Genomic DNA, 13,913 nt, shown 5'->3' with positions numbered 1-13,913 from the left:
GCTTATTGAGGCCCCTTTAGGCCAGTGAGCTCACTCTGGATGCAATCCACAACAGTTGCTTAACTACCAGGTTCTTACTGCTAGGTGAACAGAGCCATCAGGTGTACGGAAATGTGGCAAAATGTTTGTCCTTATTGATTGGATATTGAAACTGGAACCTTGTTTGAGAGTCACCTTGAGGTTATCTTGAGGTTATCTTGAGATGATTTCGGGGCTTTAGTGTCCCCGCGGCCCGGTCCTCGACCAGGCCTCCACCCCCAGGAAGCAGCCCGTGACAGCTGACTAACACCCAGGTACCTATTTTACTGCTAGGTAACAGGGGCATAGGGTGAAAGAAACTCTGCCCATTGTTTCTCGCCGGCGCCCGGGATCGAACCCGGGACCACAGGATCACAAGTCCAACGTGCTGTCCGCTCGGCCGACTGGCTCCCCGAGCCGTACGTACCCCGCTCCCCGTACCTGTGCCGAGCACTTTACCATGGGGCTTGGTAGTACAGTTGGGTTCATTCTTGATTCATAAACAGTCTCCGTGGTGTAGTGGTAAGACACTCGCCTGGCGTTCCACGAGCGCTATGTCATGGGTTCGTATCCTGGCCGGGGAGGATTTACTGGGCGCAATTCCTTAACTGTAGCCTCTGTTTAACGCAACAGTAAAATGTGTACTTGGATGAAAAAACGATTATTCGCGGCAGGGGATCGTATTCCAGGGACCATAGGATTAAGGACTTGCCCGAAACGCTACGCGTACTAGTGGCTGTACAAGAATGTAACAACTCTTGTATATATCTCAAAAAAAAAAAAAAAAAAAAAAAAAAAAAAAAAAACGGGAATCCCGGGTGGGACAGAAGTGATTGGGTATGTTTCCTTTTATCTAATGCTTCTGTTCACCTAGCAGTAAGTAGGTACTCGAAAGTTAATCGACTGTTATAGAATTGCATGCTGAGGAAGGTCAGTAGTTCAACCTTGGGGGGGGTGGGGGGAACCTCAGTATCACACAGTGTATACACACACTGTGGGACACAGGTGGAAACCGAGTACCCAAATAAGCCACATAGACAGTGAAAAGAATTTTGTCAGTGTTAGAGTAGTTAACAAATGGAACACATTAGCAGATATGATAAAGCTCAATAGGCTCAGGAACCTGTACACCAACCACTTGGACTGGATGGTAGAGTGACGTCTCGTTTCATGTGGGTCGGCGTTCAATCCCTGAACGTCCACAAGTGGTTTGGCCACCATTTTTGTTCTGAGACCCGGAACTTCAAGAACAAGAGGTCATACATTTAAACGAACTAAACAAAGATGCCAAAGAAATATAAGAAAATTAGCTCACAAAACCACTCCTAGTTATAACCACCCAAACTCACTTATATACGTGGCTAACCTATGCTTTAAACAGTCTAGTCTTCCCAGGGCTATTGTACCTGGTAATAGGTTCCAGAATTCAACTACCGTTTGCAAACCAGTGTTTTCTTTCATGGATCAAAACTAATCCAATTTATGTACATTGTTTTGTGTTCAATTTTGTGTTGATATATTTAATACCTTGTATTTCCTTTATTTTATAATTTTATCCATATATATACTCTACTGTACTGTACAAATCATTCCACCCTTTGCTTTCCATAATTTTTTTAAGTTACAAATTTGTTGCTGTTTAAATTTAATTGTAGTGTATTGACTAATTGATACTTAAGTATATATTTTTTTTAATAATTATTTTAATTTCATTTAAAGGCAAAGCTAGTACAGTATTTAGAATATAGAAAATATTTGAATTGGAGAGTAATAGCAAACTTGTCATCTTTCAGGAAAGTGATTATTTCACTGATCGTGGAGAGTTCAGAGTGGATTCCCAGGGATCAGCAACTCTCTTGAATTGCCTTATGTACAAGTTATCTTACTATAGATTTGGAGAATTGAAGGTGAGTTGTTAAGGTTTTATTTTATTGAAGGTTAAGTTAAGAGAACAAAGACGAATGTTGTCATTGGTCTTTTGACAGATCTCGCATGAAGTGAGATGCTCTAAAAGTCTGTTGTCTTGGCAACAACATGGACTGTCTCCTCTGAGAACATGCTTTTGAATTACTGGATCTTACTGAATTCAAATAATGTTAGGAACCTGATGCCTTTCAAAATTAAGCAGTTTCTGACAAGTTAAAATATAACAATGGCGGAGACAGGACTATATACAGTGTCGGTCACAAAGAGAAGGAACTGTAAGACTGTATATTGTGACGGTAAAGCGTTGGTGTTCGGCTGTTTCAAAAGCTAGGGGCAGGGCCTCGTCACATGACAAAAAAAAAAAAGAGAAAAGTTGGTCCTTTCGTCTGTGGTAAGGTAATGGGAAGACACACAAAACACAAGTATATAAACAATGAAATTTTAATTACTCTAGAAAACAAGACATGAATAAAGGCAATCTCATAAAAATATGCAGGACAAGTCAACAAACAAAATAACATTATAATCACTGGCAAATGAAAAGTTACGCTAAGACAAGTAAGTTACAGTGATAGCAAAATAAAATATGAGTGCTGGAATACTGGCTTCGAGCTGCCACCTCCCTTAGTACACGAAAGCCAAGGCTTAGTCTACCAGCGAGAGATGTCAACTGCATGGAGCACTGAGATATTCTGACGAGACTGGCGCACTGCAGCCCAGACGTCGACTTGTGGTGGTGGCGGAGAGCAGGTGCGACGAGACACCAGCCAATCAGCAACAGGCAGGCAGAGGATGAGCAGTTAGCTGGTTACGGCGGTGGCCAGGTGTTGGGGTACGATTTGCTCTCTGGGCAAAACGTTTGGCGATACTTGGTGAACGTATCTTGTATATAGTATCTTGTATTTTGACGTATTTATGTAGGGAAGAGCAGGCTCAATCTCTCTTGAAAGAGATTATCGTCACAATATCTTGCCTGGGTTGCTGACTTACGATGTGAATTTGGGTGAATATGATATATTGTTTTCAGTTATCTTATAATTTTTTTTTACTGATATGTTTAATTTGCTTGCAGTTGGACTTCAGAACTCCTCCTGGCTTTGACCGCACTCGTAACACTGTCATTGGCAATAAAGACTTTAAGTTGACATATTTGGAGGAGGCTTACACTACGGAGCACTGGTTGGTGCGAATCTACAGGTAATCATTTTTATCTTGATTATATTTTGTTAAAAGTATTGTAGACCCCCAAATCTGTACATGTCTATTCCCATACACCCCACACAGGCTTGTTCTGGGAAGGTTTCCTTAAGTATCTCATTGAGGACCAAATTGGATGCTTTCATGGATGGTGAATGCTATTAAGGTACCGTATTAGGCATGTTTTTAAACTAAGCAAAATTTAATGTTAAATTTTAGGGTTTATTAACATTAATACTCCTTCACCTCGGTGAATACCCATGCATAAACATTCACTCGAAGCCCAGTTTAGACGCTTGAAATGTTATTTTTTTTTGTTTTCCAAGTTGTTTTCTTGGTTATAACTATATTTGGTGTCAGATTGCTTGCTAATGAACATTGTAGAGTATTCATGCAACATAAAGGTGTATTAATAATAGAGTACACATTGCAGCACAGAATATACAAATGTTTGTGAACATTTCAACATTTTCATTTATTTTTCAATGTTAAAAGACTGAAATTTGCACACACACACACTAAAGAAGAAAAACATTCATATTTTTCACCAAGGTAATTTGCAAGCAAAGGTAAAATGCTGAGAAGCAGAGCCATTATAACCTTCATGTGATTGGTTGGATGGTCGATGTGGTCTCTGCTTGGTCCCCTGGTGCTGTGGTTCATGCCATAACCATCGTCCAAAAAAAGTGATTGTAGCAAATTTTATCCTTTGGCTTAGAATTGTTAGCTTGAGTTCGGTATCCTGTCCTCCTAGCTTAGAATATTTGCTTGGGCACTTACTTGCCTTGTTGCAAATCTCTGTACTTTGAGTATTTCTTGTGCATGTGTGTGAAGGCAGGTGTGTCTGTGTGAGGAGGCTGCACTGCTCGTAAAGAACTTGAGTGATGTGACCCCTGATCCAGGTGTGGTAATGAGGTGACGCAGCTGCTAAAGACCACGTGTATGGTCCACATGAGAGAGAGATAATGAGTCCCTGTTGTTGGACTTCTATTGCACATTAAAGCAATATGTGATACTAATGTGTGGAAAATGACAGTTAATGCTGATGATTCATATCAGCACCCAAATCTGTATAGATTCAAAGTTTGGAAGAGTAAATTATTTGAATTTTCATTATCATTATCTCATTACATTATCTCAATTTTTCCCATTTAGATTTAGACTACAGATTATAGCTGCTCAAGATTTAGGCATTGATTGTACAATGTTAAATTATTTGGCATTCTCATTTATATATATCCTATCTTGACACCCACTCCCCATCCAACCCCATCCTCTCCACAGCTTGGTTTATTCTTCATTACATTTTGGTTGAGGATGGTGGGAAAGGTCATCACGACATTTCCAGATGTGTGGGTTGGTTGCACAAAGCTGTAGACATACTCAAGTTACATAGGTTCCAATCCTCGTCCTGACCCCTGTGGATTTTCTCACACTCAAGTTGTCTAATTTCTATTTAAAAAAAAATTCACGGAGCAATTTTATAAATGGCTTTGGATTTGAACTAATCTTGTATTATTGACCATTAATTTGTATTACTATTTTGTTGACTCAGAGTTAAAAAGCCTGATGAGTTCAACCGACCACGCATCCCAGTGTCACAGCGGAAGGTTAAGCGGAGGAATGTCTATCTCACTAAAAAGGTATTGCTGAAAGTTAGTTATATTTTTGAATCAGACAAGGAAGATGTATTGAAGATAGAACATTTTTGTAAAACAGAGAGAGAGAGTGGGAGAGAGAGAGAGAGTGGGAGAGGGAGAGAGAGAGAGAGAGAGAGAGAGAGAGAGAGAGAGAGAGAGAGAGAGAGAGAGAGAGAGAGAGAGAGAGAGAGAGAGAGAGAGAGAGGGAGAGAGAGTGGGAGAGGGAGGGAGAGAGAGTGGGAGAGGGAGGGAGAGAGAGTGGGAGAGGGAGGGAGAGAGTGTGGGAGAGGGAGGGAGAGAGAGTGGGAGAGGGAGGGAGAGAGAGTGGGAGAGGGAGGGAGAGAGAGTGGGAGAGGGAGGGAGAGAGAGTGGGAGAGAGAGAGAGAGTGGGAGAGGGAGGGAGAGAGAGTGGGAGAGGGAGGGAGAGAGAGTGGGAGGGAGAGAGAGAGAGTGGGAGAGGGAGGGAGAGAGAGTGGGAGAGGGAGGGAGAGAGAGTGGGAGAGGGAGGGAGAGAGAGAGAGTGGGAGAGGGAGGGAGGGAGAGGGAGGGAGAGAGAGAGAGTGGGAGAAGGAGGGAGGGAGAGAGAGAGAGTGGGAGAGGGAGGGAGAGAGAGAGAGTGGGAGAGGGAGGGAGGGAGAGAGAGAGAGTGGGAGAGGGAGGGAGAGAGTGGGAGAGGGAGGGAGAGAGAGAGAGTGGGAGAGGGAGGGAGAGAGAGAGAGTGGGAGAGGGAGGGAGGGAGAGAGTGAGAGAGAGAGAGAGAGAGAGAGTGGGAGAGGGAGGGAGAGAGAGAGAGTGGGAGAGGGAGGGAGAGAGAGAGGGAGAGGGAGGGAGAGAGTGGGAGAGGGAGGGAGAGAGAGAGAGTGGAGAGGGAGGGAGAGAGTGGGAGAGGGAGGGAGAGAGAGAGAGTGGGAGAGGGAGGGAGAGAGAGAGAGTGGGAGAGGGAGGGAGAGAGAGAGAGAGAGTGGGAGAGGGAGGGAGAGAGAGAGAGTGGGAGAGGGAGGGAGAGAGAGGGAGGGAGAGAGAGGGAGGGAGAGAGAGAGAGTGGGAGAGGGAGGGAGAGAGAGAGAGTGGGAGAGGGAGGGAGAGAGAGAGAGTGGGAGAGGGAGGGAGAGAGAGAGAGTGGGAGAGGGAGGGAGAGAGAGAGAGTGGGAGAGGGAGGGAGAGAGAGAGAGTGGGAGAGAGTGGGAGAGGGAGGGAGAGAGAGAGAGAGTGGGAGAGGGAGGGAGAGAGAGAGAGTGGGAGAGGGAGGGAGGGAGAGAGTGAGAGAGAGAGAGAGAGAGAGAGTGGGAGAGGGAGGGAGAGAGAGAGAGTGGGAGAGGGAGGGAGAGAGAGAGGGAGAGGGAGGGAGAGAGTGGGAGAGGGAGGGAGAGAGAGAGAGTGGGAGAGGGAGGGAGAGAGTGGGAGAGGGAGGGAGAGAGAGAGAGTGGGAGAGGGAGGGAGAGAGAGAGAGTGGGAGAGGGAGGGAGAGAGAGAGAGAGAGTGGGAGAGGGAGGGAGAGGGAGGGAGAGAGAGGGAGGGAGAGAGAGGGAGGGAGAGAGAGGGAGGGAGAGAGAGAGAGTGGGAGAGGGAGGGAGAGAGAGAGAGTGGGAGAGGGAGGGAGAGAGAGAGAGTGGGAGAGGGAGGGAGAGAGAGAGAGTGGGAGAGGGAGGGAGAGAGAGAGAGTGGGAGAGGGAGGGAGAGAGAGAGAGTGGGAGAGGGAGGGAGAGAGAGAGAGTGGGAGAGGGAGGGAGAGAGAGAGAGTGGGAGAGGGAGGGAGAGAGAGAGAGTGGGAGAGGGAGGGAGAGAGAGAGAGTGGGAGAGGGAGGGAGAGAGAGAGAGTGGGAGAGGGAGGGAGAGAGAGAGAGTGGGAGAGGGAGGGAGAGAGAGAGAGAGTGGGAGAGGGAGGGAGAGGGAGGGAGAGAGAGAGAGTGGGAGAGGGAGGGAGAGAGAGAGAGTGGGAGAGGGGAGAGAGAGAGAGAGAGTGGGAGAGGGAGGGAGAGAGAGAGAGTGGGAGAGGGAGGGAGAGAGAGAGAGTGGGAGAGGGAGGGAGAGAGAGAGAGTGGGAGAGGGAGGGAGAGAGAGAGAGTGGGAGAGGGAGGGAGAGAGAGAGAGTGGGAGAGGGAGGGAGAGAGAGAGAGTGGGAGAGGGAGGGAGAGAGAGAGAGTGGGAGAGGGAGGGAGAGAGAGAGAGTGGGAGAGGGAGGGAGAGAGAGAGAGTGGGAGAGGGAGGGAGAGAGAGAGAGTGGGAGAGGGAGGGAGGGAGGGAGAGTGGGAGAGGGAGGGAGAGAGAGAGAGTGGGAGAGGGAGGGAGAGAGAGAGAGAGAGTGGGAGAGGGAGGGAGAGAGAGAGAGTGGGAGAGGGAGGGAGGGAGGGAGAGAGAGTGGGAGAGGGAGGGAGGGAGGGAGAGAGAGATGAGAGTGGGAGAGGGAGGGAGAGAGAGAGAGAGTGGGAGAGGGAGGGAGGGAGAGAGAGAGAGAGAGTGGGAGAGGGAGGGAGGGAGAGAGAGAGAGAGAGAGAGAGAGTGGGAGAGGAGGGAGGGAGAGAGAGAGAGAGAGAGAGAGAGAGTGGGAGAGGGAGGGAGGGAGAGTGGGAGAGAGAGAGAGAGAGTGGGAGAGGGAGAGAGAGAGTGGGAGAGGGAGGGAGGGAGAGTGGGAGAGAGAGTGGGAGAGGGAGGGAGAGTGGGAGAGAGAGTGGGAGAGGGAGGGAGAGTGAGTGCAAGAGGGAGTGTGTGAGAGATAATGAGAGAGCGAGTGAGCGAGCGAGCACATGCAAGAGAAAATTGTTGTATTCTTGCCAAATACTTATGCTAATCTCTTGGTATCTACTGACAATAGTTGAGAATTCTGTTATGCTGTTATATGTAGTCTTTTTGTGATCCTCCATCTTCAGGTGGAAAGTAATAATTATTATGACTGTGTTGGACAATACAAGCAGTAAAGACTATACAGTAATGGACTAAATTGTAGTGTTGTTGTTAGACAAGGGGTAGTTGTAGTGGTCTTGGTGTGGTGGTTGCTCGCTGTGTTGGTTTAGCCTTTAGCACTGAATAGCTTTACGTGCCTTTGTCCCATGAAATTTGTTTTGGTTGGTTACGTATCCTTGTGATTACAGCAGTTAAGAATTTTTGCCTTGATGAAATTGAAAATGCTATAATTACCTTAGCCTTTTGTTTAGTTGAGTTTACAGTGTAATAAAGGGGTTAAATTAAAGCCTAGTTCACATATAATAATTATCAGTTCCCTGTATTAGTCTTTATTTAATTTGCCCTAATGGATAATTTTCTCATTTCCACATTGACCAGGAGCTGTATAGTGATCACGACGTAAGTAAAGGTTACGTTTGACTGATGATGATCCTTGTGTTGAAAGATGCATAGTGACCAGGTCCTTTCTCTTAACATTCTCTCTACTCTTATTGTGAGAAAATATCTGCTGTGATTTATCATTTCTCTGAGTTTACATTTAATTTGTGTTATATATGATTAAGGACACTAATGCTACAGCTGTTAGATTATTTTTTGCTAATAAAATATAGTTTGGTCAATAGGTAAAGTCAGCAGATGTATCCTCTCTGGCCTGGTCCTCCTCCTCCTCCTCTCTGGCCTGGTCCTCCTCCTCTCTGGCCTGGTCCTCCTCCTCCTCCTCTCTGGCCTGGTCCTCCTCCTCCTCCTCTCTGGCCTGGTCCTCCTCATCCTCCTCTCTGGCCTGGTCCTCCTCATCCTCCTCTCTGGCCTGGTCCTCCTCCTCCTCTGGCCTGGTCCTCCTCCTCCTCCTCTGGCCTGGTCCTCCTCCTCCTCCTCTGGCCTGGTCCTCCTCCTCCTCCTCCTCTCTGGCCTGGTCCTCCTCCTCCTCCTCCTCCTCTCTGGCCTGGTCCTCCTCCTCCTCCTCCTCCTCTCTGGCCTGGTCCTCCTCCTCCTCCTCTCTGGCCTGGTCCTCCTCCTCCTCCTCTCTGGCCTGGTCCTCCTCCTCCTCCTCTCTGGCCTGGTCCTCCTCCTCCTCCTCTCTGGCCTGGTCCTCCTCCTCCTCCTCTCTGGCCTGGTCCTCCTCCTCCTCCTCTCTGGCCTGGTCCTCCTCCTCCTCCTCTCTGGCCTGGTCCTCCTCCTCCTCCTCTCTGGCCTGGTCCTCCTCCTCCTCCTCTCTGGCCTGGTCCTCCTCCTCCTCCTCTCTGGCCTGGTCCTCGTCCTCCTCCTCCTCTCTGGCCTGGTCCTCCTCCTCCTCCTCCTCTCTGGCCTGGTCCTCGTCCTCCTCCTCCTCTCTGGCCTGGTCCTCGTCCTCCTCCTCCTCTCTGGCCTGGTCCTCGTCCTCCTCCTCCTCTCTGGCCTGGTCCTCGTCCTCCTCCTCCTCTCTGGCCTGGTCCTCGTCCTCCTCCTCCTCTCTGGCCTGGTCCTCGTCCTCCTCCTCCTCTCTGGCCTGGTCCTCGTCGTCCTCCTCCTCTCTGGCCTGGTCCTCGTCCTCCTCCTCTCTGGCCTGGTCCTCCTCCTCCTCCTCCTCTCTGGCCTGGTCCTTGTCCTCCTCCTCCTCTCTGGCCTGGTCCTCCTCCTCCTCCTCCTCCTCCTCCTTTCTGGCCTGGTCCTCGTCCTCCTCCTCCTCTCTGGCCTGGTCCTCGTCCTCCTCCTCCTCTCTGGCCTGGTCCTCGTCGTCCTCCTCCTCTCTGGCCTGGTCCTCGTCCTCCTCCTCTCTGGCCTGGTCCTCGTCCTCCTCCTCTCTGGCCTGGTCCTCGTCCTCCTCCTCCTCTCTGGCCTGGTCCTCGTCCTCCTCCTCCTCTCTGGCCTGGTCCTCCTCCTCCTCCTCCTCCTCCTCCTTTCTGGCCTGGTCCTCGTCCTCCTCCTCCTCTCTGGCCTGGTCCTCGTCCTCCTCCTCCTCTCTGGCCTGGTCCTCCTCCTCCTCCTCCTCTCTGGCCTGGTCCTCGTCCTCCTCCTCCTCTGGCCTGGTCCTCGTCCTCCTCCTCCTCTCTGGCCTGGTCCTCATCCTCCTCCTTCTCCTCCTCTCTGGCCTGGTCCTCGTCCTCCTCCTCCTCCTCTCTGGCTTGGTCCTCCTCCTCCCTGGCCTGGTCCTCCTCCTCCTCCTCCTCCTCTCTGGCCTGGTCCTCCTCCTCCTCCTCTCTGGCCTGGTCCTCCTCCTCCTCCTCCTCCTCTCTGGCCTGGTCCTCGTCCTCCTCCTCCTGTCTGGCCTGGTCCTCGTCCTCCTCCTCCTGTCTGGCCTGGTCCTCCTCCTCCTCCTCCTGTCTGGCCTGGTCCTCCTCCTCCTCCTCCTCCTGTCTGGCCTGGTCCTCCTCCTCCTGTCTGGCCTGGTCCTCCTCCTCCTGTCTGGCCTGGTCCTCCTCCTCCTGTCTGGCCTGGTCCTCCTCCTCCTGTCTGGCCTGGTCCTCCTCCTCCTCCTCCTGTCTGGCCTGGTCCTCGTCCTCCTCCTCCTCCTCTCTGGCCTGGTCCTCCTCCTCCTCTGCTGTGGCCACATCCTCCTCCTCCTCTTCCTCCTTTGTGGCCTGGTCGTCGTCCTGTGGCCTGGTCCTCCTCCTCCTCCGTGGCTACCACCTCTTGCTAATTTGCTGTTCCAGTAGCTTTAGGCATGTAGTTTCTACTTGTTGCTGTTACCTCCTTGGTGATGAATTGACACAGGGGTAGTAAAGCTTCTCAACAAGACCTAACACACTGTTGGGGAATGCTGAACAAAATTATAGTACTGTACTTAGTCAAGGCTTAATTTTCAAATTATTTACCTAAATTACTTTATATATATATATAAGTTAATTGGTTGGTGCACCCATTACATTTTGATGACAGTATTGTATGTTACTTGACCAGTGTGGTAAAACTCACTCTCACCTGTGCAAGTTGGTGAAAATGATGATAGTTTGAATTACATGGTAATATTTGTTAATAAGTCTCTGTGTCTCTGACAGACAAGCAAGAAACGCCGAGGCACCATCAAGAACAGACCGGTGGTCGTGAAGGGTCACCGACCAAAGACTAAGGTTACATAAGGTTTACAGAAGGTTTAGAGTGTAGTTGACTGATAAAATCATCCTCTTCCCCACTTTTTACTTTGTTACTAGTTCCTCTATTGTCCATTTCACTTTTCACCTTTTGTGTGTGTGCTAGGATGTGACTTTTGATGTGTGAAAGAATATGATGTACTGTACTTCCATGATAATTTGAAGGATAGCATTTGCAAAAAAAAATAAATAAAAAAAAAAAAATAAGAAAAAAAGGGGAAGTGGAAAGAAAATGTGTAAAGTAGCATTGGGAAGATTACAATAGGTAATAAACCAAAAAAGGTTCATGTGGTATTTATGATAAAATATCTTAAATCTTCTTCAAGCAACTATGCTTCCAGATATTCATACCTTGATGCCAGTTGGAGAAGAATGATGTGAAGCCAGCCCATGCCTTAGCTTTGCTGTGAAATATATCATGCTGAAGCATTTGAATAATTTAACACGTTTTTGTATCATAATGCCTAATTTTGGCGTAATGGTTTGAAAATTAAGCGGTACCTATATTATCTTGCCCTGTTAGCAGAATGTTTTTTTTCTTTTGTTTTTATCACACATTTGTCATGGATAATAAATCTTCCTGTTAAGTGGGTTGTAGATTATGTAGGTATTGTTATGAATGAATGAATTGGAAGTGAAGCTACAACCATTGGGGTCGATCATATTAGTTCTCTTCGATGTAATTTCTGAATACCTGTCAGTGTCCAGTTGTCAAGGCAGTCATTATGGTTATTCTCATGTAAAGCTACATGGCTACAATGTGTGTTGCAGGGAATATATATTTTTTAATTAAAATTTTGTTGGGTAAGCTTAACTCAATGGTGGGTGGGGAGCAAAATTGGGATAAATGAGGGTTTTGTTATAAATAGAGTTTAAGGTATGAACTGTAATATACACTTGGCTGGTTGTAAATGACAGTACAGGTTCCATATTATGTTACAGTAAAAAAAGGATTCCTCTTATACCAGTTACAACCAAGGATACACTATTATCTTTATTAATGAATACCACAGTAAGCTTTGTTGGAGCTTTATCTGTTGAAAACTCTTAAATTTCCATATAATAAGTGCAAAGATATTTTTTAAGGCCTTGTGGATACGTTTAATTTGTTGTCATTGAATTTAAATAATTTTTGCATTAAGGTTAAATTATTTGTATATTGCTGTATTGATTGATGCAATCTGTGGGCATAATATTGTAACTTGTACTTGGCCGAGGCTAGGAAGATTAAGGCGTGAACTGTATGGCACTTATATTTTTGTCCAAATAAAATTTCAAAATAAAATTTAGATGTCCTCATTTGGGGAATGTATACCTTTGTAATAATTACAGGGGTAATTCAAGTAGTTTAAGAAATCATTCCTATCATATGTAGTGTATAATTAAAAGTACTGTAGAGTATCAGATGGAAAAAAGTTGAATATATATATATATATATATATGGATATGGATTAGCCCACAATGCCTAGAACACGTTTTATAGGAGTGGATCTTGAGAAGTGACAACACCTCTGTAGAATATACCGGTAATTCTTAGTATATTATTAAATGACGGGAAAGCAGATACGGTGTGTAACATTAGTGTCCGGTCTAAACCTTGTGTAACAATGCCTGTATATAGTATCCACCATTGTAAGACATCAAAATTAATTATCATAAGAAAATAAATGTCCAGTGTTTATTTTGGTACTTTCATCATAACTACCTAAGAAAGACAATAAATAATAGTTTGACATTGTGTGTGGCAAATCTTGATATGTTTTTGGCTGCATGGTGTTGGTGACTTAATGACTGCAAACAGGAGTTGATAATTGGCAAGACTCCAAACTGAACATGCAAACGGCCACATTATAGTAAATTTGCAAGACTAACAAGAAAACAACATGAACACTTCTATTATTCAACATTCTAGTCTTATGTGAAATCTTATGTGTTTTTGATAAGTTTGCTAATTGGGGATGTTTGCAGCAACAAGTGCCCAGTAGCCGAGTGTAAATAATGAGCGATATTGTGAGGGTGATGAGTCTAGGTGTAGTGTAGCACAGGAGATGTACACTACAGCATCCCTTTCACAAATGGGATCTCATATTTGTTTGAAAATGATGGGTTACCTTGTGGGTGAATACAGGATTGATTTATTAAGGCAAAGTGCATTGCTTGCATAACAATTGTTTTTGAAGCAAAGTGTGATTACTTTTTTACACCACACAAACTTGATGGCTGTAATTGCAAATCTGGAAGTGATATGTGAGTATTGTGGAATGTTCAGATGATTTTTATATGATGTTGAACATTTATGAGAGTATATAAATTATAGCTTTTATTTATTTTATTATGAAACTTTAATTCTGTTCCAAAAGTTTTAGTTAGAGGAGTTATAATTCATAAATGTTGGAGTGGCAATATCCACTTGCCTAACCACGAAGTATTTTGTTTAAAAGGGGGAAACTGGGTTGTTGTTGAATAATTGAAAGCAGTCATATTTTTCTTTGTATTGGTGACAGGGTTTGTACTATTGATTTATACAAATTAGTATTCAATATACTTATTGATATTTTAATCTTTGCACAGCACAATTTTTTGTGCCATTGATTTTATTTTCTCTTTATTTCTGGTGCCTCAAGTTAAGCACGTTCCATTAGAGTGAACAGTGTTGTTATCACGACGTTACTGTGTTTATATAAATGCATAAGGATCCAACTTTAGTGTTATTTTGATCCTATAATAACCTGATCCTCTAAACTGTTACGCATTAATTTTGGTTATATCTAAACTTCAACAATGTTTTTCATTTTCCCTGTTGTTCAAATCTTGTAAACTACTATAGCCTTTGCTTCTAAGGATTAAAATACACATTCATAGCAAGTGCCGAATGACTACCTTTTTAGCGTTGAACTCTACCTGAATCCTACCATAATTAATTAGCATAATGTAGTCATGACTCCTCAAACTCCTTTGAGGCGAGACAAATTTTTTCTAAATTTGTTATATCTGTGTACTGTACTGTAGTCTCTTTTTAAGTATCCTTGAAACATTTTGACAGTAGAAGTACTATCAGAAATACTTTTGTAGATCCTACATGCATCCAGAAAATGTCAAAAGTCTTAATGAATATAATGAACAAGGAGCCCGAACTCGTGAGATAGTATACGCAGGTCACCAT

At 45.6% G+C, this 13,913-nt stretch overlaps 1 protein-coding gene across 2 annotated transcripts in view; it reads left to right on the top strand.

Moving 5' to 3' along the window:
- Positions 1-13,450, top strand: part of Stt3B (catalytic subunit 3B of the oligosaccharyltransferase complex) — a 52,516-nt gene extending 39,066 nt beyond the window's left edge. Inside the window, exons 11-15 of one of the 2 annotated variants that reach the window (XM_045750986.2) lie at positions 1,812-1,925; positions 3,017-3,141; positions 4,697-4,784; positions 8,061-8,081; positions 10,658-12,035. In XM_045750986.2, coding sequence (XP_045606942.1) covers positions 1,812-1,925; positions 3,017-3,141; positions 4,697-4,784; positions 8,061-8,081; positions 10,658-10,738 — 429 coding nt within the window. In that variant the 3' untranslated portion in view covers positions 10,739-12,035. Of the gene's footprint in view, positions 1-1,811; positions 1,926-3,016; positions 3,142-4,696; positions 4,785-8,060; positions 8,082-10,657 lie in introns of both variants that reach the window. The other variant, XM_045750988.2, reaches the window with a different exon arrangement.
- Positions 13,451-13,913: the final 463 nt, after the last annotated feature.

This window comes from Procambarus clarkii, chromosome 52, assembly GCF_040958095.1.
Source record: "Procambarus clarkii isolate CNS0578487 chromosome 52, FALCON_Pclarkii_2.0, whole genome shotgun sequence".
Classification (NCBI taxonomy): domain Eukaryota; kingdom Metazoa; phylum Arthropoda; class Malacostraca; order Decapoda; family Cambaridae; genus Procambarus; species Procambarus clarkii.
Note: the sequence above shows the minus strand (reverse complement) of the source record. Positions and strands in the feature narration are given on the sequence as shown.